The sequence below is a fragment of the Lepisma saccharinum genome, chromosome 26 (genome assembly GCF_977018435.1).
Source record: "Lepisma saccharinum chromosome 26, izLepSacc3.1, whole genome shotgun sequence".
Taxonomy (NCBI): Eukaryota; Metazoa; Arthropoda; class Insecta; order Zygentoma; family Lepismatidae; genus Lepisma; species Lepisma saccharinum.
Window position 1 is genome coordinate 15,994,618 of NC_139254.1, and position 23,802 is coordinate 16,018,419.

The following is a 23,802-nucleotide window of genomic DNA, read 5'->3' on the forward strand; positions in this document are numbered from 1 at the left end:
ATCAGGGTATGATCATTTATAAGTTGGTTTAAGCTAAATTCTCCATTTTTATTCTTTATCACATTGCAAGAACCGTTATTAATGATTTCAGTCATTTGCTGGGAAAAAAATCGTATTACTTTGGATTCGAACATGCAAACGCAAGTATCAAAGTATTTACTTTAGACAGCACTCACGATTTTGAAACGTGGAAAGGTAATCATTTTACGGGGAACATGAAAGTTGGTGTGTTGACAGAATGTAGCTACTGCCATATTAGCACCGACAACTAGGAAGCGATCTCCACTATATAACGATGTCCACTATAATTGCTTTAATCAGGTTTTAATCACAATATATAAAAAAATATTATCTGATGTGCATGGAACACAACTGTATGTTCAGATACTGTGCAAGGGCAACTCTGAAAGGAGGTGAATGGCTTACACAGAAAAACCTTGAAGACAACTACATTAGCAATTACTTTCTTTTTCCCCCCTTTACTTCAGTAGTTTAGAACACCAAACAATGGGTTTTGTCTAACTATTCAACTACTCTGTTGTAATTTATGAAAAAACCAAGCTTTCATTTTAAGAGTGAACATTATTTTTAGGTCAAAATTTACTGCTCAAACTAAAAAAAAACTGACCTGAACCAATCACCTTCCACTTCTACACAGTAGCTGTGTTACATCAAACACAGTACTGTTCTTCAATAGGATAAGGAATTGAAGTTTTTAAAACTGAATTTTAATATGATTTATTGCTTAGTTTGGAGTGTAAGTACACTCATAGTTTCACAATATTTCGAGCAGAGGAAAATGTATATATGGCTAACAGTCTATGTACATGAAGAAAACAAGATGTACATCACGTTATTTCTTTATCCAATAGTTTCACATGATATGACACTATATCTATGGAAGGCACAATACCCACAGGTAAAGCATGTGTAAATTATGGTATCCGGACAGACAACTGTGCATCTTAGTCACCAGCACGATAGCAACACTTTCCCAGTTTCCTCCATACATAATGTTTATTACAACTTATCACAAAATAGAAAAATGTTCCATGTGTAATCAGGAAGACAAATTCAGTTCCACAGTTTGCAAGATTACATAATGTGAAAGGTATGGAGGACTCATATTAACTACATACAACATAGGACATTAACATTAATGTTAATTTTGCAACATCTTGCTATTTTGCTTCATGTGAAAGCTATAGTGATAAGACTTCCTTCGATGCGGTCGGATTTTTCAAAGTACTCTCCTTTTCTACAGTTTTATCACATAAGTAAAACATATAATATTTGTAAATAACAATGATTGGTAACCACAAACCCTTCCATGTAGCCTATATATAGATATAAAACTTTTTTTGCAGTATATACATCTTTATCAGTCCAACAAGATATGTGTAGAGAGAGATTCAGGAGAGTTGCTTTCGCTATTGAAATGAGCCTTAAGTTAATGATTTAGTTAACAAGTTAACAACAAAAAAAAAAAGGTTGCAGATTGAGATGACTGCTTTTTTTTTGTTCACACACAGGTTATTAATTGAAGAGAAGAGAAAACATCCCCAAAGTACAGTTCTCATGTTACACAATACGTTAGACATGGATTGGTGGGTAATCCTATTTCCTTCGCGAGAATCTGAATTGAGCACATCCACTCACACATACACACATATACATATATTTTTTTTATATGCTTATACAAATCGACACAATTCTCCACCAGACAACAATCAGTTCCTTGCACTTGGGAGATCCGGTCTGCAACCATTTGAAGAAGGTCAATTCAGTTTCTATTGCTGCCTTATTTAAGATCTGAAGAGTTCGTTCGTCCATTCACTCTTCAGTTACTTATCTCCGGTACCAGTTCCATAGAATTTGGCCTGAAAAATGGTAATTATGAGTTTTATCACTTCAAAATGCGAGGGTTGGGGCACAAGTCAAGGCACTTTTTTTTCCCTTTTCTTTCATGAGAATGCAGGACTGGCATGAAAATCAGAAATATAGAAATGAAAGGGAGCAGTATCTGGTACTGTGGAATGTATGAACAATGCAGATCATGTGTACCAGGTGTAGGTTAGAGAAGCGAGCAAAACATTCTTAAAATAGCATTGTGCCACATGTTTACAATCAGAAAGCATACAAGATTTATAAGAACAAAATACTACAGTCGTACACTATTCCGAATAGTTTCCACCAGCTCCCTGTGGCATTCTCTGGCGTATCTTCTCTGAAAACTGACATTTTGATACACATGCTGTTCACGCCATGCGGCGGTGGTTGACTTAACAATGAATTACCACTGTCCTCTGTACGTTAACCATTCATCACACTGCCATCTAGTGATGTGATCACATACTACAGGTGCCATGTTCTCTGGCACAGACCATAATATTGTGGTAGCGCCATTTAACTTTGAAAAAAATATATTTGTCATGACTTATGCCCCAGTCCTCGTACTTTTCTTACTATAAAGTTCGCTGTTGTTAACAGTAAAAAATGTGGGTCTAACCATGCTAACAATAAAAACCCATGCATATTACACAATTATAGATGCTCAAATGTTTGTAATATTTAAGGCCGCTTTCAAACCAAAGTGACAAGCAACATGCACCAGTCAGCACGGGCACTTTCAGTCTGTTAAAAAGCATTCACTGTGCGCACACAACCAACAGACCAAAGTAACACAATGCATGCTATTGAGAAAATGGCCCAGTCCGAATGACATGCAAACGACAAGCAGCACATGCAGCTTGTCATGTCACTTCAATATGAAAGGTTGCATTTATTTTTCAAGGTTCGTTTCTAATATGCATCGCTTGTCATGTGTTGCTTGTCACTTCGGTCTGAAAGCCTTTACAGCATGGACAAATACATTGTGTTAATACAAGGGTCATCCAGAGAAAAAGGAACGTTTTGGTGTGTGCACAAAATTTATGGTACAGAAACTTTACATCTTCAGTCTACTTTTCCACATATTCGCCATACATGCCGGAAAAAAGGAACATTCGAGTGTAGCTCACAGCACACTCTAGCTACAACCCCTCAGTTTGAGGCAAGCAGCAAGATGGTGCACACGTGTGCTTGTATGTGTACGGTACCGAGCTGTGAGCCCTGAACATGTGCGACTAAACCATCTGCCATGCAGCTCTGATTGATTGATTGATTTAGTTTATTTTACTTCGCGTTTTGTGCCTCTTGGCTAATTTGCGAAGATGAGGATGAGTGATGAAAGGATGAAATTGATGAATGGACATTCACAAACAACCAAGCCCGACCGGGATTCGAACCCGGGACCCTTGGCGTTGCAGCGCGATGTGCTAACCGCTCGGCCACAGGGTCGGGCCATGCAGCTCTGATTTGGCACCCAGTGATTACCACTTGTTCCCGAAATTGTAAGACTTTCTTTCTTCAAAGCACTTTGCCACAGCTGATGAACTCAAAAACGCTGGTTGCAATCGAATGCAATGATTTTATCAACAAACTGGTATCACGCTATGATAACTGCTTGAATGGCAAATACATGGAAAAGCAGAGTACGGTATGTAGTTTCTGTAACACATTTTTTGCACAGATAATTTGTTCTGTGTGTTTTACACCAAAATGTTCCATTTCTTCTGGATGACTCTCGTAACTAAAAAATAAAGCCAAACTAATATCTGAAAATACAATAAATTCAACATTTGAATATTATAGCACTCTACGTCAACTTACGCAAGTTATAAAATTATGAGAATAACAATTTAATCTTGCCGAGACCTCATATAAAATGTGGATGGAGGGAAGGGACCAGGAATGGAGTTTGTAGTAAGCTCAGATAGGTTAGTTAATCAGGACTGGACCTACAGTTTAAAATTGAAACCAAACCAGTGTGCCTCCACTGGGGGTTCAAAGCGGGGACCCTACTATGCCATCGGGGAGACCCAGGTGTGAATAGAGACTTTTGCATCAATTTCAGACGAGCCTAATATTTGCATACGTCTAATGTACTGTTTGATCATGCCTTAGGGTGAGTACAATTTATTTATTTTTAACAATTATATGCACATACAGTCTGAATTCTTGGTGCGTACATACTTCTACAATCGAATTTAGAACAACAAGCCTATCACACCATGCTTTCTTTAGCTCAATGCAAATTTTAGCACAGTGTCAGGCAAAACACGACACACAAAACTTATCTAATTTCACAGATATGTGGATAAAACCAAATCATAAACCAATAAAATAAGGCCTACTAAATTATAGTTGCCCTCATTGAACTCCAGTCTGGTAATTTCTCTTCAATGTTCCAATGATTGAGCTGCTGTTACATAAAAAAAAATAATTGTGTAATACGAAATAATTTGAGTAAACAATCATGTTTTAACATACTCAATGTATACACTGAAATGCCAACATATGTTTGACTCTATTTGAATAGAATAATTCCTGTGCCTTTTTATGCTCATTATGAAGTTAGTATTAGCAGATTGAATTAAACATTACAAATCGAAAATTACTTGTAAAAACAGGAGTCCAAGGATGGATAGCTATCCACAAATAATCTCAAAACTATCATTATCCACAGTCAAATTGCGTGGCAAAAGAGGATTTTGTGGCTGTTTTAATATTCCGTTTGGGTATCGTTAGAATCTGTACCAGAATCAGAATTGGTATGAATTCCGATAATATTTATAATCTTACACAATATGATTTGAAACTACTGTTTTCAAGTAAGAAATAATAAAATAAAACTACCCACAGAACGTGAAAGGATAAATCACTTTTTCTTATTTGACGTTTTTCTGTCACTTTTGGCTAATGCTATGATTAGGATGAATGATGATTAGACGATGTCTATGAAGGTATACTGAAGGGCTGAAACTTGACCAGTGCACACACTCGTTCACTAAGGTGGCTGAAAGTGTGTTAAGGCATAGAAGTTGGTCTGGTTGATTTGCATGGGTTTTGAGAAGACCCTTCCTGGATTCCATCAACATCTTTCTGTGAAGTCACGCAGTTTTGTATTTTTATTTTTGATATTTAGCATCCCCCTTCTTGCTACTTTTAGTGGCCACGGTGGCTCAGTCGGTAACGCGTCTGACTACCATGCTATAGGTTCAATCCCCGGCCGGTTCAAATCTGGGAACTTTTCTACCGTTGGAAGCGGCCCCGGTGGCCACCCAGCGTCAAATAACATGGGTACCTGGGGGAAACCCTTGGGGGTAAAGGCAGTCAGGGGCGTGATGCTGATCACATCACCCTCACTCACGACCGGATCAAGAAAGTGTGCGGCGTTACCCCCACACCCCTATACGCCTTCATGGTGTGGTGCTATGCACAGGGGAGCACTTTACTTTTTTTTACTTTACTTTTTGCTACTTTTGGCTAATCATAATAATGAGTGATGATACACTCATGCTCGGATTCAAATCCAGAAACTTTGGTGGCGAGTCTGAAAGCACTCCCAGTGGCTGACCATTATATAATAGATGTGGTTAAGGATGAGCAGATATGAAATTTTGGTTGATACCGATATAAAATTTACTGATACTAATCCGATATAACATTCCAAATGGTCCTTGAAGAACCTGAATGGTTCATTGACCTCCTTAATAAATGTTTTTTTCAAAGTGACTGCAGTGCAAAAGAAATTGCATATTTAGACATTTTTTTTTTTTAGAAAGTAGGGCACAGAGTTTATCCATAAAAATTATAACAAAATGACAGAATTTAGCACTAAATTATAAGATTTTTATAGATACCGTATTTACGCGTGTATAATGCACACCCTGGTTTTTGATAGGGAAAAGTGACAAACAATTATATCTCGTATATAATGCACAGAACAAACCAGGTTCAAGAAATGGATTTGTTAGTTGTAGGTCGTAAAGCTGTTGCTATCCCGATCAACAGTGAATGACATCCTTCCAATTCAATGAGCCACCTGTTACTATGTGGACCAAGAGGAGAACATTACATTACAAAGTGAAAAATTGTGGCACATGGCCTTTAAACTTTTATAATTGGTTTTGCTCATTTCCTCTTTACTTTTTCTAGAAAAACTTCAAAGTATATACTTTTGTATGACTAACGAAACATTTATAGGAGGCACATTCAGGACCCTCAAACTAGCAGCACAAGAGTTCCTCCAGTAAGGCATTTACACACTTCATATGTGTCATATTATTTGGCCAGTGATACATTTTTATTATTTTCTTTTTTTTTTATCTTTTTCTTCACACAAAGTACCATAAAAATCATAACGTTCCTTCATTTTGTAATGAGCTTATTTCAACCGCATTGCAAATAAGTGTCACCATTTTGAATGGAATACTATTGCCATATTCATAAACTGCAGAATTCAAGCTTTACAACGATACATAACATGACAGGGTTCCGTAAGCATTAAAAAATTATTCCGTGCATAATACACACCACACTATTTGGGGGCAAATATTTTGGAAAAAAGTGCACATTATACATGAGTAAATACGGTATATCAGATCGGTAATTTTACCGATAAACAGATACACCAATATGCCTATATTGGGCATTACCGATAGAGTACTGATTAATCTGTCCCTTCCCTCATATATATTAATATTTATAAATATTTTGAACATAACTAATAACTGTTGCAATGTTCAAGCATCAGAATCAGTGGGAATCGGAAAGAATAATAGCATTAGCAATGTTTCAAACAGTATGTGTCTCAGTCCTATGTCAGAAGCTATTAAAGTGAACAACCATTTACAGTCACGATGAAGCTGCCAAAGCACAAAACTGATTGGCCTAATTATTCATTTTACTATAATCTGAAAATATGAATTAGTCTGTGCTCCTGCATTTACAAGATTCAAGATGACATGCAAATTTTCCGTAATGCTTATAGCAGACAACTTGTAACCACTAAATTTTGAACACTGATTGATAAATAAAAGAATATCAGAAATCACTCTGGAACTAACTAGCAAGAAAGTGTTTACCTCATCATGAGTTGTATCTTGTTGCGACCTATTTGCTTCGTCATCATCATCTGAATCTTCTTCTCCGGATGAATCAGCTGACCCACTTCGCTCTTTATCTGTAAAGAATGTTTCTAATTAATTCTATTGTTAACTGTTTCATGTAATCTACATGCACTAGCTAACTTTGTTTGTTTTGTTTTAGGTCCACTATGCGCACATAGGCTAATCCGGACTGGAACTACAGTTTAACCGTTATGATGCCGGACCTCTCTCGCACCTGTCTTTTGAAGGAAGCCTGCACCTTTTCAAGCTTGGGCTTTTTTCAAACTTGACACAAAGAACATAAAAATCATTGGGAACTATTTGTCGTAGACAGATGAAATTAGCAGGGCTTTTAGCAGAGATAAAATTTATACCTTGTGTTTCCCAAAAATTAGTGTTAAAGGAACAAGAACAAACAACAAAGTTGAATTTTTTTTTAAAAAAAAATTGTGCCACCTCAATAGACTGAAGTGAATGAAAAAAAAAATGTAGTATGTAGCAGTGGTACATTCCTACAATCGTGCAAAGTTTTGTTGAAATCAAATTGACACTTCCTGAGTAAAAAATAACATTATATAAAGCAGTGTTGCCACGTTTGGGACAGTGCCCTGAATTTTGATTCCTTCTAGCAGCTGCCCTATGGACAGTAAATGGATCAAATTTGGGGAGAAGCATGACAAAATACCACTCTATGAGGATATGTAATGCACATGCCATGGGAAAAAAACAGAAATGATGGGGTTTGGAAATTTTGTGTAATTACGGAAAATTTCTAACTTTGGTCCTTTGCCCCCACTTTCCCCCTGTACCGTTACTTGTCGGATGTTCCTTAAAATGTCCCTTTTTACTCATTCTTACATTTACAATTTAAATTTTTCAAAAATATGCAGTGTTTGAGAAGTTTCAGCCTCTTATTTTAAATTTATCCCATAGTAACATAAGGAAAACAAAAAGCTTTTGTACAGTTTTCAAGTAAGGGCACGTCAAATGCTGCCATTGAATTGATGTTTTAAGTCCACTTTGTGCACAGATAGGCTAATCAGGACTGGACCTGCAGTTTAAAGTGGGATCCAAACCACTGTGCAATGTGCCTCCACCAGGTATCGAAACTGGGACTCCTTGATTACAAAGCGATGACGTTACCACTATGCCATCAGGGAGGCCTCAAATGATGCAGTGTGCTAACACGTGAGTGGGGCAAATTTCGACAATTGGGTCCTTGCTCCCGTGTATCCCCTGAATCCTTAATTGTCGGACATTGCTTGAAATGTTGTTTTTTACTCATTCTTGCTTGTCGAGTAATCCGAGTATGTCATGCCTTCGTAAGTATACTAAAGATCAAAAAAGACAGAACTGAAATAGGATGAGTAGTTTTCAAGAAATATCGCATCAATTGCTGCTGCTTGAAATATCGACTGTCAGTCCTCAACGGATATACATGTGGCAGTCGAAATTTCAACCAGTCGGACGCTTAAGGTTAAAGCAGAATCCGAACTGCTGCACAATGTGCCTCCACTGGGTATCGAGCTTTCCCACTATGCCATCGAGGAGGCTCGTTAACTTTAGAACTTTCAATTGAAGCACTTATGTGATACCGCTCCAAAGATTTAGTGAGTAGTAGCTGGCAATTTACCTGCATTCAATGCATTATTCTCAGTTGGACTCCCAATGTTATTCTGCTGGGCTTTAGCTCGGGACAACTTATCGTAACATGTAAGGCACACTCGTAAAGGTTTGGACGACTGAGAAGGGAGCAGATACCTCTTGTTGGAACACGGGCCGCACACTACAGCACCACACTTACGACAGTGATGCTGAAAAGAAAGATAAAAAATATAATCACACATCTACTATTATGATACAATATTGCATATTATTTAAATTAGGGTTGGGACCAATTAATCGGTACTCTATCTGTATTGGCCAATATAGGCATATCGGTAAAACTACTGATCCGATATAGGGATAAATATCTGATAATTTAGTGCAAAATTCTGCCATTTTGTTGTAATTTTTATGGATAATCTCCATGCCCTACTGCAGTCACCTTGAAACACACATTTATTAAGGAGGTCAATGAACCTTCCTGGTTCTTCATGGACCATTTCTAATTTTATATCAGATCGTAGAATATCGGTTATCGGTGTTGGTAAATTTTATATCAGTACTTTATCGGTATCGGCCAAAATTTCATATCGGCCCATCCCTAATTTAAATACTTCAAAAAATCATAGAAATACAAGATAATAAGAGCATAATTGAACTGTAGGAAAGGACCAATACAAAATTTTTGAGAAAACTAATAATGAACAATGGTAACAGATATAACAATACAGTTCGGCTACAGATGAGACTATCTCGAAAGGAGGAATTTACACATGATAGCGAAAACATGGACAAAACAACACTGTACATTTCATATCAATATTTCAACGCTATGTATTTGGTGGTTTTCTTTATCACCACTCACTCTGCATTTTGTGATGGATTTTACAACTTTTAATGTATTCCGCCAGCAACATTAGTACAGTAAAACCTCATTAATCCGAACCCCGATAAGCCGGACTTTGCTTTATCCGGACAGGCAAAAAGAAAAAAAAGAAGAAAAAAAAGCAGATTGCAAGGTTTTTAAATGTAACTAGAAGTCAACAGGAGAATTCCAAAAGAAAACGCAGTCAACCACTGATGAAATTTCTGCTTCCCCCAGACTTTGTACTGTACTGTATAGTGTATTTAGGCCTATGCCCTTTAAATACACCATAATGAACGTGTTTTGTTGCTACAACAGAGTTTCAATGTACTTTCTCTGTTCTTTTAGGTTATTTCAGTTAATCCGGACTTTCGTTAAACTGGTAAACTTATCCCCCCCCCCCAAGTCCGGATTAACAAGGTTTTTCTGTATGTTGTTTCAGCAGCACACAATTATAACAGAAACTGCTTTCCTTATACGTTCCACCCCTATTTTGTTACTTGACTTGTCCAGTCAGCAATTGTGCACTTACGTTGGTAGTCATGACTAAGGCAGATGAACTATATATGATTTCTTGCAATTACAGTCAATGCTATACATTGCTGATGAGTGTAATTTGTCAACAAAATTATGTTTATATGTAGCTCTGAAACTGATTTAATTTACAAAGTGAAATTTTTATTCAAGATGAAAACAAAAATGCCTTATTCCATCAGAGGTTGTTTCTGATGGCGAAGAAGGTTGCCCCAGAGGTTGGCTTAATGCATGTTCCTTCCCCACTCCCGATGAAGCACCTAGATCAGTTTGAAAATTCAGATCCTTTTTAAAGGTGTGTGTGTGTGTTGATATACGCCATTTACTATTTACAAATAATGAAGGTAGCAGAAAACGGAGGGGAGAATGAGCTCTTACCCTTCTATTAAGCACAGTGAACTGAGTTTTCTTGCAGTGCATACAGACAGCAGCCTCTGAATCTGGCACCCAGACAGCAGCATGAACTTCTACGGCCTTCTTTCCACCTGGAACAATTGAAAATTCAATTATGTTCAGAGCAAATGCAAAACTAAAGGTTGAGGGCCAGAATTCAAAAGACAACTTTTGTAAGACTTGGAACTCAAATATACAGGATGCAAAAGTAGATTTATTTTTAAGACATTAGTTTCATTGGTATTTCTTTAATATGATGAAATTTATACATGAACTGGCATGAAAGTTTTGCCAACATTGACATAAAATTTTCAACTTCGATAACTGATATTCTACCAATCAAATGTAAAATTGCAAATGCTCTATATGAAAATTGAATGGCTCCTTCAAATTCTTAATTAATGTATGTAACAAGATGTGTGCAAGGGTCATAGTGATCCAGCCATCTGCCAGTGGAAGGTCTACATTCGATTCCGAGGTGGGCCTGTATATTTTTGTTGAAATTTCTACATAAAAAACAGATGTGTTTATTGATTGATTTGGTGTTTGAAGTCCACTTTGTGCACAGTTATACCGCGTTTGTTAGAACCTGTCCCGTTTCCCGCGCTAGGGAGCACTCGACAGTTTCGGTGCCAATGAGAAACGAGGAAAAAATCATCTGTGGACAGCGAGGAGCAAATGGAAGCCAGAAGAGAGGCGCTTACGTAGACGCTGTTGCCACATTGTGTATTTTAATTGGCTGCCTGGCTTCGACTTTCTCCAGCACCGAGAAAAGCCAGCCATCAGCTAGCGCGGGAACCGGGACAGGTTGTAACAAACACGGTATAATTGGGACTGGACCTACAGCTTAAGTGGGATCCGAACCACTATGTGCCTCCACCGGGTAACAAACCTGGGACCCCTTGATTACAAGGTGGTGACGCTACCACTGCGGCATCGGGGAGGCCCCCCCTGTAAATATAAATATATGTTTTGTACACAATTGCAAGATACAGTATTATAAACTTCCCTTACATACACTGTTTTATCATGTCATAAGGGAAGGTTTCATGAACACACATTAGGGGATGTGAGGGTAGGGTCCACACATTCTCGATTTTGGCCATTTTGGAGGTGATGTGACCAGCACCCCACTCTAGCTATCTTTACTGCCCAGGTACCCATTCATTTGAGGCTGGGTGAGCCCCAGAGCTGATTTCTACAGGGACAAGGCTGGAAAAATTTCGATCTTAGATCACACAACCTGGGCCATGTCATTCTAAAACTATATAAAAAAATAAAACCTCTTGCTCTTGTTTTTGTACTTACTTTTCCTGAGAAGGTCTTCAATACATTTGCTTATATGTGCCATCCACTCCTGCTTCTCTGTAGAGGTTGCGGCATACACAGCAAAGGACTTCGATGCAGTACATATTAGCCAACCATTCCGGTATTCTAAAGTGAACAATCAAAAGCAATGCATTATATTAGTATCAAAAAAGTATCATCCACATCCACGTAACTTTTGCAGCAAAAAAAAAAAAAAAATATTTGCCTATTGATTTTGATAGCTCATTGGCACTCTAATTTTACAACACACACCTACAGTAAAACTTCTCCTAACGGACACCTATGAATAGCGCACACTTCTAAATTATGGATATTTTTAAATTTCCCGGTAGAAATACATGGGGTTTAATGGCAAAATTACTTCTCAATAACGGATGCGGACACTGAAAACTACCTCCCCACTGCAAATAAAACTTCTTAATAATGGACAGCCTGAAAGAAAACGGTTGCAATTCCTGGAATTCGACACAACAATGGCCAATATTTCGAAATAGCATGCAGTTTCATGTTACACTGAACGCATTTCTTTTTAAAAGTGCCAACAGTAGACATTATTCTTTGTGGTTATCTTGTGAGTGTGTGTCAGTTCTGCTATGATGTCGCAGAAATTCAAACGACTGCCTTTAAAGGGAAAATTTGAAGTCATCAATGTCTATGAAAAAGAGAAACTTAGTGTTCGAGAAACTTAGTGTTCGAGAAACTTAGTGTTCGAGAAATTTGTAATGTATGTAGGGATACTTTAGTAAATTTAAATTCACCGTATGTAGTACAGTATTTTGTTCCTTGAATGTAGGAAAAAAAACATTATGTTCGTAGAGTACGTACTGTAATATGCTTATCCTATTGTGCAACATCCTACACTTTTTTCTGAATAGCGGACATTTATTTTTCCCCAGGCCTGTCCATTATTGAGAAGTTTTACTGTACATTCAATTTTAAATCAAACTACTAACAACAAAATTGATTGACAAATTGATTGATTGGTTATGATTAATTTACTTTGCTTTTCTGCTACTTTTGGCTAACTGTGAATATGAGGATGACTGATGATTGAATGAGATAATGAAGGGGCAATCACAAACGTATAGGGACAACACAACATAAAGGTTATACTGGCTGTGAGACCAGATGCCAGAGCCTCATTAGTCTGCACTAACAACAAAATAATTTAATCATAAATACAAGTGATATATACTGAGCCAACCTGAAATAAATAATGAAAACTATGGTAAAAGTTGGTCACATATTGCATTCTGTTATTAGCATCACTTATCTAACACTTCTGGCTAATTGCAACAATGAGGACCAGTGACGATTATATGAAATGGATGAAGGTAAAGGTAATGATACCCCTGTGCAAGAGCCACCAAACTCTATATGCAAATAAACCAATTTTTTCCACAAGTGTTACACAGAATTATTACACAGTGGAACCCTAATTTCATATTCCTGGATTACATATTTTTCCGTATTATACATTCAATTATGATGATCCAACACAACAAAATGTAATAACATTTTCCTTCCTATATTTTCCCCACCCAGCTCGGTCCCGTAAAAACCATAAATCAAGGTTCCACTGTGTGTAGAAAGTGAATTTCAATGAATTTTCTGTTATGAAATCAGAGCACTTTGGACATGATCATCTTCCCAAAACAGACAAGAAAAAGTAAAACATTGATTGAATTAAGTTCTTTTACATGGTATATCTGTAACCTTTGGCTAATCGCTACAATAGAGAAGGGACAATGAAAAACATATGCAGCCGACACAACACATTATCCTGGCTTCAGGACCAGACACCCGAGCCTCTGGTACGTAAAAGAATAAAAGTTTTCAAGGACATTGATTGTCCTACAACTGGTATTAAAAATAATTAGAGCCAGCTATACATCCACCTTAAAATGCATTAACTCACTTCATGCATTCTCGTTATAATGTGAGCAAGGAGGTGGTGATATTAGAAGCACATGAAAATATAGTTGCATCAAATTTCTACAATTTTTTTTCTTTCTAAATAATCATACACACAAAAGCTCTAAAAATATTCAACGTGAGGTGGATCAACCTTGGATATAATATTGAGTGTGCTTTTAAAACCAATTTTACGCACAAAAAGGTTGATTGTAACTGGTCTGTAATTTAAAATGGGATCACAAGTGCGCCAAAACCACCAGGTTTCGAATCTGGGATCCCTTGATAACAAGGAGACAAAGTTACAAAGAGAAGGGTTTTAAAGAGATTGACAGGAAACATAGAGTTGAATGTCTGGGAAGCTTCGTTCATTGCAGAAGAACACTGGAATAAATTAAATAATGAAAATGTTAACATAGATGCAGTATGGAGTTTTCTTTTTCATAAATGGAGTAAGCCACCATCTTTAAAATTTAATGTAACAGAAAACATCCAAGAAACTTTGTGAAAACAATGATGACCTTGAATTACCTGATGATATTTGGGATTCATAATTTTAAATAAAAAAATAATGTGATCAATTTTTCTTTTATCTGAAATAAAAATAAAACAGACTGGTTCTTTTCACAGATAGGTTGCTATATTACAACAATGTAACATTGACAACATCCATTATATAACGGATTCTTTTTCTTTAAAAAACTGCTAACCATTGTTATAACTGTATCTTTAGTCAAGATAAAAATAAATGTCTGATGAAGGAAGCGTGTTTTCTCCTGACACGTCGCAACGAAAAACTGTTTTCTTATGCTTGTAATACACGTAAACTACCAAGAAAATAATTAAAAAGACCATCTCATGTATAAATATATATCAGCAACACTTACGGTTATCATCTTCCAATGATTCAAGCTTCACTTCTTCTAATGGTATAATATGTTGTTTATTGTACTGAAAAATATGCAAAAAATAAAATAAATAAACAACGTGAACACAATCAATGAATAAATAACCACAATATGCAGTAAAATGTAATAATAAAACTGAATACAAGTAATATATTTCAAGAATGTCCAGAAAGTCAATCACAAAATTATTTTTATCCAATGTATATGTTATGACAGGTTGAAACTAGTTATATATTCAAATACTCTATACAAAATATTTTTACCATCATAGCAAAGAGTTTGCATTTGACACCTTAAGTACAGTTGACTAAAATAGTAAACAGCATAAAACATACCTTCTTTTTATTAATAACAATGTTGCCATACACAAGGATATCATTGAAGAGGAAAAACTGACGAGCTTTTGGCTTCTTTCGGCACATTTTTGTGAGAACTCCTTCACCCACTAGGACCCTTCCTGGTACTGCCAAAGGCTACAGGAAAAAAAAGTCAAACTTCAGGAAACATGAATGGAGGAAGGAAGTTCTGAGTTTGGTTTAATACATTAATTCAACATATACAGGGTGATTCATAATTCCCTGCAAGATTTTCAATGTTTATAGCACAAGAACTGTAACATATCATAACTATGTGTATATCAGCACATAAAGAATCTCTCCAAGTTGGAATCGCAATAGGCCCATCATGTAATTGTAGATTTAGCCCCTAGGTGGCAGTATAACGCAGTTAACACAAACACGGCATGTACTGACAAACACAAAGCATTCTGAGTCTTAGAATTTGCTAAATGTGAGTCTGTTGTGATGGAACAATAACGAGGGTTTGTCGTGCTGACCACATGTCACCTTGTAACTGCTCAGATGATCTCCAACCTTGTGTTCAACATGGGTTATTGACTTTTATCAATACTGGTAATTTGATAAAACATCAAGGAAAACCCAATTGATCTATATTATACTAATGCTATATTACACTAATGCTGTGGTAATATTTATACGAGGTCCATGTAAAAAAGCAGATCATTTTTTTACTTGGAACTGGCAACACTGACTAAGCTGTGCATGCACGGAAGCATGCTTTAGTATTCTGTGCCTGCAACAGAGGTAAATTTCTCAGTGTGGAAGTGCATACATGTGAGTAGCAGGAAGTGCATACATGTGAGTAGCAGGAAGTTGAAATGGCTGCTGTAATAGAAAATCCCGCCAAATATGATGTGAAGTTGGTGATTAGATTTCTCAACACAAAAGGACTGAGTGAAGCTGACATTCATCGGGAATTATGTGTCATTTACGAACCAACAGTAATGAGTGAAGGAAAGGTAAGACAATGATGCTGTGCTTTACAAGAAGGACATTCAAATGTTCATGATGACAAGCGGAGCGTAGCGGAGGAAGTGTCTGATAAATATTGCACCGAATTATAATGGACAATCTGGGTTATCGCTAACTCTGTGCGAAGTGGGTGCCAAAAATGTTGACAAACACTCACAAAGATGAAAGAATGAAATCAGCAAGTGATTTTTTGGCCTGCTGGGAGAAGGATGGGGATTACTTGTTTCCTCACATAGTGGCTGGAGACGAAACCTGGATATTGTACGTCACTGGTGAGTCGAAGCAGCAATCCATGCAATGGTGTTACTCCGGTTCACCAAACCAGAAGAAATTCAAGCAAACACTATCACATCGCAAAATCATGGCAACCGCGTTTTGGGACCAAAAAGGTGTAATCCTCATGGAATTCCTGGAACCGGGACGAACCATCACAGCAAATGTGTATTGCCAAACACTGTCTAATCTGTGACGTGTCATCCAAAACCGGCGAAAAGGAATGTCATGGTCTGGAATTCTGCTTATTCAAGACAACACCTGCCCACACACAGCTGACCGTACGGTTGCAACAATTCAAAAATTCCGATGGGAACATTTTAATCATCCACCATACAGTACCGATCTTGCCCCAAGTGATTACTTTATGTTCCTTCAACTCAAAAAGTGGCTTGTTTCGCAACGTTTCGATGGTAGTGAAGTTCTCAAGACATCAGTTCTCGACTGGTTGAGATCCCAGGCAGCAGATTCCTACGCAGAGTGTCTATGTAAACTTGTTCTATGATACCAAAAATGCTTGGAGCATCATGGTGACTATGTAGAAAAATAGCCAGGGTATGCACTTGTATAGCATCAAAATAAAAATTTTCTCGCTTGACTTTATTCTTTATTGTTGCAGCCATGAACGTTCGGGTTTAAGAAGGCTAGAGAGAGAGTTAGTTAGTTAGTTAGATTTTATCCTCTGTAATAACCAATCAGCCCTTTTTTTACATGCCCCTCATACATACATATTTGAATTCAAGATGCAATCAAATCCAAGGAGCATCTACATTTTCAACATCCAAAACCCCCAAAAACTTTACATTCGAAGAAATACGTTATTAAAGAAAAATCCATGGTGCACTTCAACACATTATCCAATCTGAATAACTTGGATGATGAATAGCTAGTTAATCTGGATACTAGAAGAAACCGTTACTAACAACTATAAAAAAATAAAAAGAGACTCACGCATACCTGACCAGAGCTGCCGAAGCAGCTCTCCACCATTGCAATGCGACGGGCATTGGCCTCACTGTTGACTGGAAAGAGAGAGAGAAAAAAGTGATTGTTAAAATCCACCAATATGGACACAATATTTTTAAAACACATTAAAATTTTTATAGTGCCAGTGTGAACTTAACCCCTTAAATGTGGATGGCATATATATACGCCCTCCGCATTGTGCTGCTGTAGCATGGAAGGGGTATATATACACTTTATGTTTGTTTCAACTATATTCAATTTACTGTGGCGTATATAGTCACACAGACGTTTGGTGAAAGAGAAAAAAAGACAAAAAAGAAGAAGATGAACTAATTTTTCCCTTCTTCTTCATCTTTTTCCTCTCTTGCTACTATTTTTTTCCTACTGCAGCTAGAACTATCTCAACAAACGTCTGTGTGACTATATACGCCACAGTAAATCGAATATAGTTGAAACAAACATAAAGCATTTATATATATGCCTTCCGCACTACAGCAGCACAATGCGGAGGGCGTATATATGTCAACATGTTGTATATTACTGTATGTTGGTATTATTGATTGATTTGGTCTTTTAAGTCCACTTTATGCACAGTAAGGTTAATCGAGACTGGGCCTACAGTTTTAAAGTGGGATCCGTTTTAAAGTAGGATCCGAACCACTATGTGCCTCCACCAGGTAGCAAACCCCTTGATTACGAAGCGAAGACGATACCATTGCGCCATCGGAGAGGCCCATGTTGGTATTATTGTATTTGTATTTTTGTATCATTGTATTATTTAGATTTGTCATCAAATATGAAAGCCTTTGTATAGATAAAAACTTTATAAAAGAAAAAGGCATGCAAATATTGGTGAATTATTTCAATAAATGTTGTTCACCTGAATTTGACGAAAAAAACCTATATTTTATAGCAGCGACTTGTTCAACAAATTCCACACTTAAGAGGTTAAAAAAGTTTACCAAAAACATAATGTAAATGTTCATAACGTTTGGGCCTCATCAGCAACATAGTGATAATGCTGTTGCCTTGAAATCAAGGGGTTCCTGGTTCAATATTTAGAGAAGGCACATTGCACAGTGATTCAGATCCCACTTTAAACTGTAGATCCAGTGCTGATTAGGTTCTTTTGAGCATAAAGGCGACATTTACAATTGATCTGATAGAGCAAGGTCCCCAATAATTTTACCGAATTAAATTCCTTGCTCTTCCTAGCATTTCAGGAAATTATAATAAAAATTTCCAGCCCATTCTGTGCTGTATGCGTTAACATGTTAATAACTTAGTTTTAGGTTGGTTGGTTGATTTAGTGTTTTAAGTCACTTTATGCACAGTCAGGCTAATCTGGAATCCGAACCACTATGTGCATCCACCGTTTATCGAGACCGGGCAAGGCAACGACGCAACTTAGTTTTAGGTGTTGAACTGAACTTGCTAATCAAGGAAATGAAGTTTATTTAACATGGTTGAAAAATAAATCATAAAATCATTTTTAATTTGAACATCTGCCATCAAGATGATTCAAGGGGGAGGAAAAAGAGGAATTTATCTTCACTTCCAAATCCTGAACAAGTTCAAAAATATTTCATTTTCATCGACTCTTTCAGGTTGTTTTTTTGTCTTTCAAAATTGCGTGAGACTTCCAGAGCAGTGCGAACCCTGTATTATAAATACACACACTGACTGCTTACTCAGGGTGGCTACAAACAAGCAGAAATGAAATTCCCTGACTTTTCCAGGTTTTCCAGGACAAAATTTACATTTTTCCCTGACAATTACAAACTAAACTAAATCGATGTTTTTGAAAATGGAAATAATAAACTCATACAGATCCACGTATGGTTTTGTTAAGTACCAATATTATCTTCTATGAAATTGACTTTATTTCTCTATTCTCTATGATTTGGATTCAAACTGCAAATAGTGAATTTGGAAAATTATTGCAATTCACAAGCTAAGGAAGGATTACGGAGATTTGTCATACGCAGTAAGTTTAAAATAAAATACTTGATTATTTTTAAAGTTACGACTAAATGAGATAAGAGTGAAGAGTGATTGATTAAGAAATACAATTTGTAATTTATCAGTCTCCTTATACATTCTCGGGATTATATGTTGATATTTCCACTGAGGTTTGGAACCCTCTGCTTGCAAGAACCATGAGTGCAGACTCATTTTTCAATGCATAAAGCTACTTCTCTCTTCTCTGTAAAGCAAACAACTTAACTCTTGCATATAAGTGAAACAATTGAATCGAACAAAATAAAGTCTCATATTTCCTTACATTATCGATGGGATTTCTGCTTTAGTACAGTATATCCAAGTGAAGTACTGTGAAACTGACAACATGCAGTTATACCATTAATGCTGACGAAAAGGGTATATAAGTATTAGAAATCTAACGCAAGGAATTTATAGAATTGCATTGTATAGGTACCTGATTTAGTTAACCACGCATTAAAACAGGAACACTAATAATAAAAGCTTCAGAAAGTTCATATACGAGGGGCATCCTGAAAAAAGCTCCAATGGTGCCTATACGCATCACTAGTGGTCGGACAGCGACACACACATACAGGCAGGAAGAAGTAGCATGTAGCTATAATCTGGTACAGTTGCAAATGCAGCCGGTTTAGGACAGTTCTAGGTTAAAGATTGCAGCTCTCATAAAGTCTCCAACTGACTGCGATGTAGCCTACATTGCATGCTCAGAATTTGGCACAGAGCCACCAGCAATCCTGTGAGTTGTGCAGACCGGACGTCGTGAGTGATAGTATGGTCAGACGATGGTGCAGACAATTCACGAAAGGCCAATCGAATGTGCACAACCCCATACAGCTGAGTACACATGGGCCCTTTGCATCACTTCAGGTGAGAGATCTTGGACCACTCCCTGTACAGCCCTGGCCTTGAATGTACCGACTTTCATCTCTTTGTTTAACTGAAGAGGTTTCTGGAAGGGCAAGGATATGACAGCTACACTGCGGTAGAGATAGTTCCAGTCTTTGCTGTCAGACACATATAACATGGGCATACAAAATTTAGTGTCATGCTACGACAAATGCCAGAACAACGGTGGTGATTATGCCGAAAATTAGGTTAGGACTCACTGTTACTAATCCAATAAATTACAACTGATATTCTTGTTTTATTTATGCCTAATCGGTAGGGACCTTGATATTTTGTTATTTTTTTTTCAAATTGGTGTATTTTGTTATTTTTTACTATACTGTGTTATTTTCCCCAAAATTCACATTTTCATTTTAGCGCATTTTCTGGCAAATATCTGAAATTATACCTTCATGGTGTTTTTAAACTACTGTTTCAAATTGTAAGTCACATGGCTTACGCCTCTTCGTGAGAGTTTGATATCTTGAAAGTTATTTTGGGAAAGTTATTTTCCATACCCCTTTTTTAATTTTAAGGTAAGGATTTTAGATATATACTGAAGGGTGCATAATGACCATAAGTGGCGACGCACCCAAAAAATTAAAATCAATCAATCTCACGTGACAGATACTGATATATTATGGCACCAAAAATTGGCATTATCTTTTTTTGACTTGCTAGCGTTACGATTTCCAAAATTCGCGTTTTTGTTTTAGAACATTTTTCTGCCAAATATACTAAAACTTAATAATTCATTGTGCTTTTAAATACTTCATTGTGCTTTTAAATTGTAGGTCACATGGTCTACGTATTTTCGTGACAGTTTGATATGTTGGAACAGATTTTTGAGGAAGTAAAAGTGAAATGCTCCCCTGCACTTTGCCATGAAGGTGTACAGGGGTGTGGAGTTAGGGCCCCACACTTTCTTGATCACGGCTGAAGGTGTGGGTGATGTGATCAGCACCACACTCCTGGCTACTTTTATCCCTCAAAATTTCCTCAAGGTACCAGCTTCATATGATGCTGGGTGGGTGCCGGAGCAGTTTGAATAGGTGGAAAACAACCTGGTTCTCCCCCGCAGGGGATAGACCCCGGGTCTCTCACATAGTAGTCAGATGCCCTAACGACTGAGCTCCATTATTAGTCGCTCGACAAATGCCAATAGTACGCACTTAGCTTGGTAATTCAAAACATATCTCGTGCGACAAATACGAAGATGTGGCTCCCGTGTGACGGTAGATAAGCACTCGATCTCCTGTTAGAACCCTGCCACTTTGCTCTGTGATGCAAATGGTTTTGATAAAAGTTGAAAAAATCGTGGGAAATAAATGATTTAATGTGGCTGTCGGAATTATTTCATGTACGTATAACTCTATAGTTTACTCTCAAGTAAAATGTTGGAAAACTTGCATGTTCTATGTACACAAACATGGCCTAGAAAAGACAAGAATGTTGGATTTCATGGAATTTTTCGTTGTATTAGGACATTTATTTTTTAAAAAAAATTGCTAAAAATGCCAACAATTCGCATTTTATGCCAAATTCGCATTATTTCGATATTTTGAACCGGCGAAAAATGTGTCCAGACATCACTGCACATTCCTAAACATAACTTCGCAGCAATTACCATTTTTCACGGTTTTGGCATTTGCGAAAAATCAATGCACCTACTAATTGGAAATTACTTTCTGGCCACCCCTCGTACAAATCAGTAGATGGAAAGTGAAAATTTAGCAGGGCTGGCAGAGAAAAGTCAATTCTTGAAGAAAGTGATTGAATGATTCGAGTAAATATGATATTAAAATATTTACGTATTTATTATTAGTATTTTATTTCATAATATTGGACATTAACTTCACTCAGTGAGAGATTAAAGACCATCTCTCACGAATTTAAACAGACAGAACAGAGAGTGGCGTTAATTTCATTGCAATACTAGTGTTGCAGTAAATTTGAGGTTGGGAGCATGCACTTGCCAAATTTTTATAACGTTCACCAATGCAGATTGATGTTTCACTTTTTCGTGATAGTATTCAATATATATCCCGTTTGGGTGGATTCTTCTTGATATCTATGGAAATTACTTTCTGGCCACCCCTCGTATAAATCAGTAGATGGAAAGTGAAAATTTAGCAGGGCTGGCAGAGAAAAGTCAATTCTTGAAGAAAGTGATTGAATGATTCGAGTAAATATGATATTAAAATATTTACGAATTTATTATTAGTATTTTATTTCATAATATTGGACATTAACTTCACTCAGTGAGAGATTAAAGACCATCTCTCACGAGTTTAAACAGACAGAACAGAGAGTGGCGTTAATTTCATTGCAATACTAGTGTTGCAGTAAATTTGAGGTTGGGAGCATGCACTTGCCAAATTTTTATAACGTTCACCAATGCAGATTGATGTTTCACTTTTTCGTGATAGTATTCAATATATATCCCGTTTGGGTGGATTCTTCTTGATATCTAAGAATATTCCAATGTCATTGTAAACGTATGTTAACTTGTGCGAAACCAGTATAATTGTTACGATGATGAAAGAAAACCTTCGTAAGCACTGCTACATTAAATAAGGTGAAGTGAGCCAGAAGAGTAATAAAATTCCAGCAGCATATTTGCAGTGTAAAGCTCTTCTTGTTTATGCATGTGATTCTAGTTGGATGTTGCAGTCCATGCAATTTCTGTCGCATGTTGTAGTGAGATACTCTGTCGGGTGGCGATATTCGACAAAAATTGTATGTATCAATGGAATATATTTGTTTCCATGTTCCTTCAGTTTGCCCAACAAAATGCCTTACAACAACGTCCGACAACTATCGGACGGCGCCACCCACTCCCATCCCCTCCATCTGTTGACAAGTCCCCTTACTACTACCATACGGACAAGAAAAAAATGATAATTCAATGCATTTTCCTTGTAATATTTAGAGGCTTAACCTTTACTCCTCCGATGATAAAGGTCGTACTCGCCCGATGATACTATATGGTATCATGGTGCTGATTACAAAATGAATGTGCTTTTTGGACCATCATACTCCTATGTTTGGGTGGAAATTCTGACACAGGTCTGGACCAAGCCTTTTAAATTCATATTGATGACCAACCTCTTCCCTCTCCGCAACATATCCATGCCACATTTCCGAACAGAGTTTCACATTTTGGCTCATTATTCAACTTGTATGGCACCCAGGAACATGAAACACGTTTCAATCTCTTTGGAAACGTCCATTATTTGAAGAGAATACTAAGGTTTGCCATTCTCCCCAAAATAGCGGGAGAAGAGGAGGTAACTCCAGATTTTTATGTTTTTTTTTCATTGAAATTCGGGGGTCGTGCCCCCAAACCCCCCTTCCTCGGTTCGGCGTTCTAAATTGTGCAAGGTTGCATGCTCTGATGTTTTAGCTTCAAACCAAAACTTATCCGAAGTAGATTTCTCCCATAGTGCCCGAGTTATAACAATTCTCCTCCAAAAATGCAAATTACCTATTTTTCGTAAAAAAAAAATTAAAGAAAATCACATTTTGACTTATTATTCAACTTGTATGGCACCCAAGAACATGAAACATTTTCATTCTCTTGAGAAATATCCATTCTTTGAAAAGAATACTAAAGTTCGCGCCTTCTCCCCAAAATAGCGGGAGAAGAGGGGGCAAACTCCAAATTCTTATGTTTTTTTTTTTCATTGAAATTCGAGGGTCGTGCCCCCAAGCGCCCCTTCCTCAGTCCGGCGTTCTGAATTGTACATGGTTGCATGCTCTGATGTTTTAGCTGCAAAACAAAACTTATCCGAAGTAGATTG

General features: G+C 37.1%; 1 protein-coding gene across 3 annotated transcripts in view; it reads right to left on the reverse strand.

Annotated features, from left to right (window-relative positions):
* Nucleotides 1-722: 722 nt before the first annotated feature.
* rush (pleckstrin homology and FYVE domain containing family member rush hour) overlaps nucleotides 723-23,802 on the reverse strand; it is a 40,569-nt gene continuing 17,489 nt past the window's right edge. The window contains exons 2-10 of one of the 3 annotated variants that reach the window (XM_083112870.1): nucleotides 17,096-17,166; nucleotides 14,876-15,013; nucleotides 14,520-14,583; nucleotides 11,698-11,823; nucleotides 10,375-10,481; nucleotides 8,626-8,806; nucleotides 6,969-7,066; nucleotides 4,236-4,303; nucleotides 723-1,880 (exon numbers count right to left, since the gene is read on the reverse strand). In XM_083112870.1, the coding sequence (XP_082968996.1) occupies nucleotide 1,880; nucleotides 4,236-4,303; nucleotides 6,969-7,066; nucleotides 8,626-8,806; nucleotides 10,375-10,481; nucleotides 11,698-11,823; nucleotides 14,520-14,583; nucleotides 14,876-15,013; nucleotides 17,096-17,166 (854 nt within the window). In that variant the 3' untranslated portion in view covers nucleotides 723-1,879. The remainder of the gene's footprint in view (nucleotides 1,881-4,235; nucleotides 4,304-6,968; nucleotides 7,067-8,625; nucleotides 8,807-10,374; nucleotides 10,482-11,697; nucleotides 11,824-14,519; nucleotides 14,584-14,875; nucleotides 15,014-17,095; nucleotides 17,167-23,802) is intronic. The other 2 variants (XM_083112871.1, XM_083112872.1) reach the window with 2 other exon arrangements.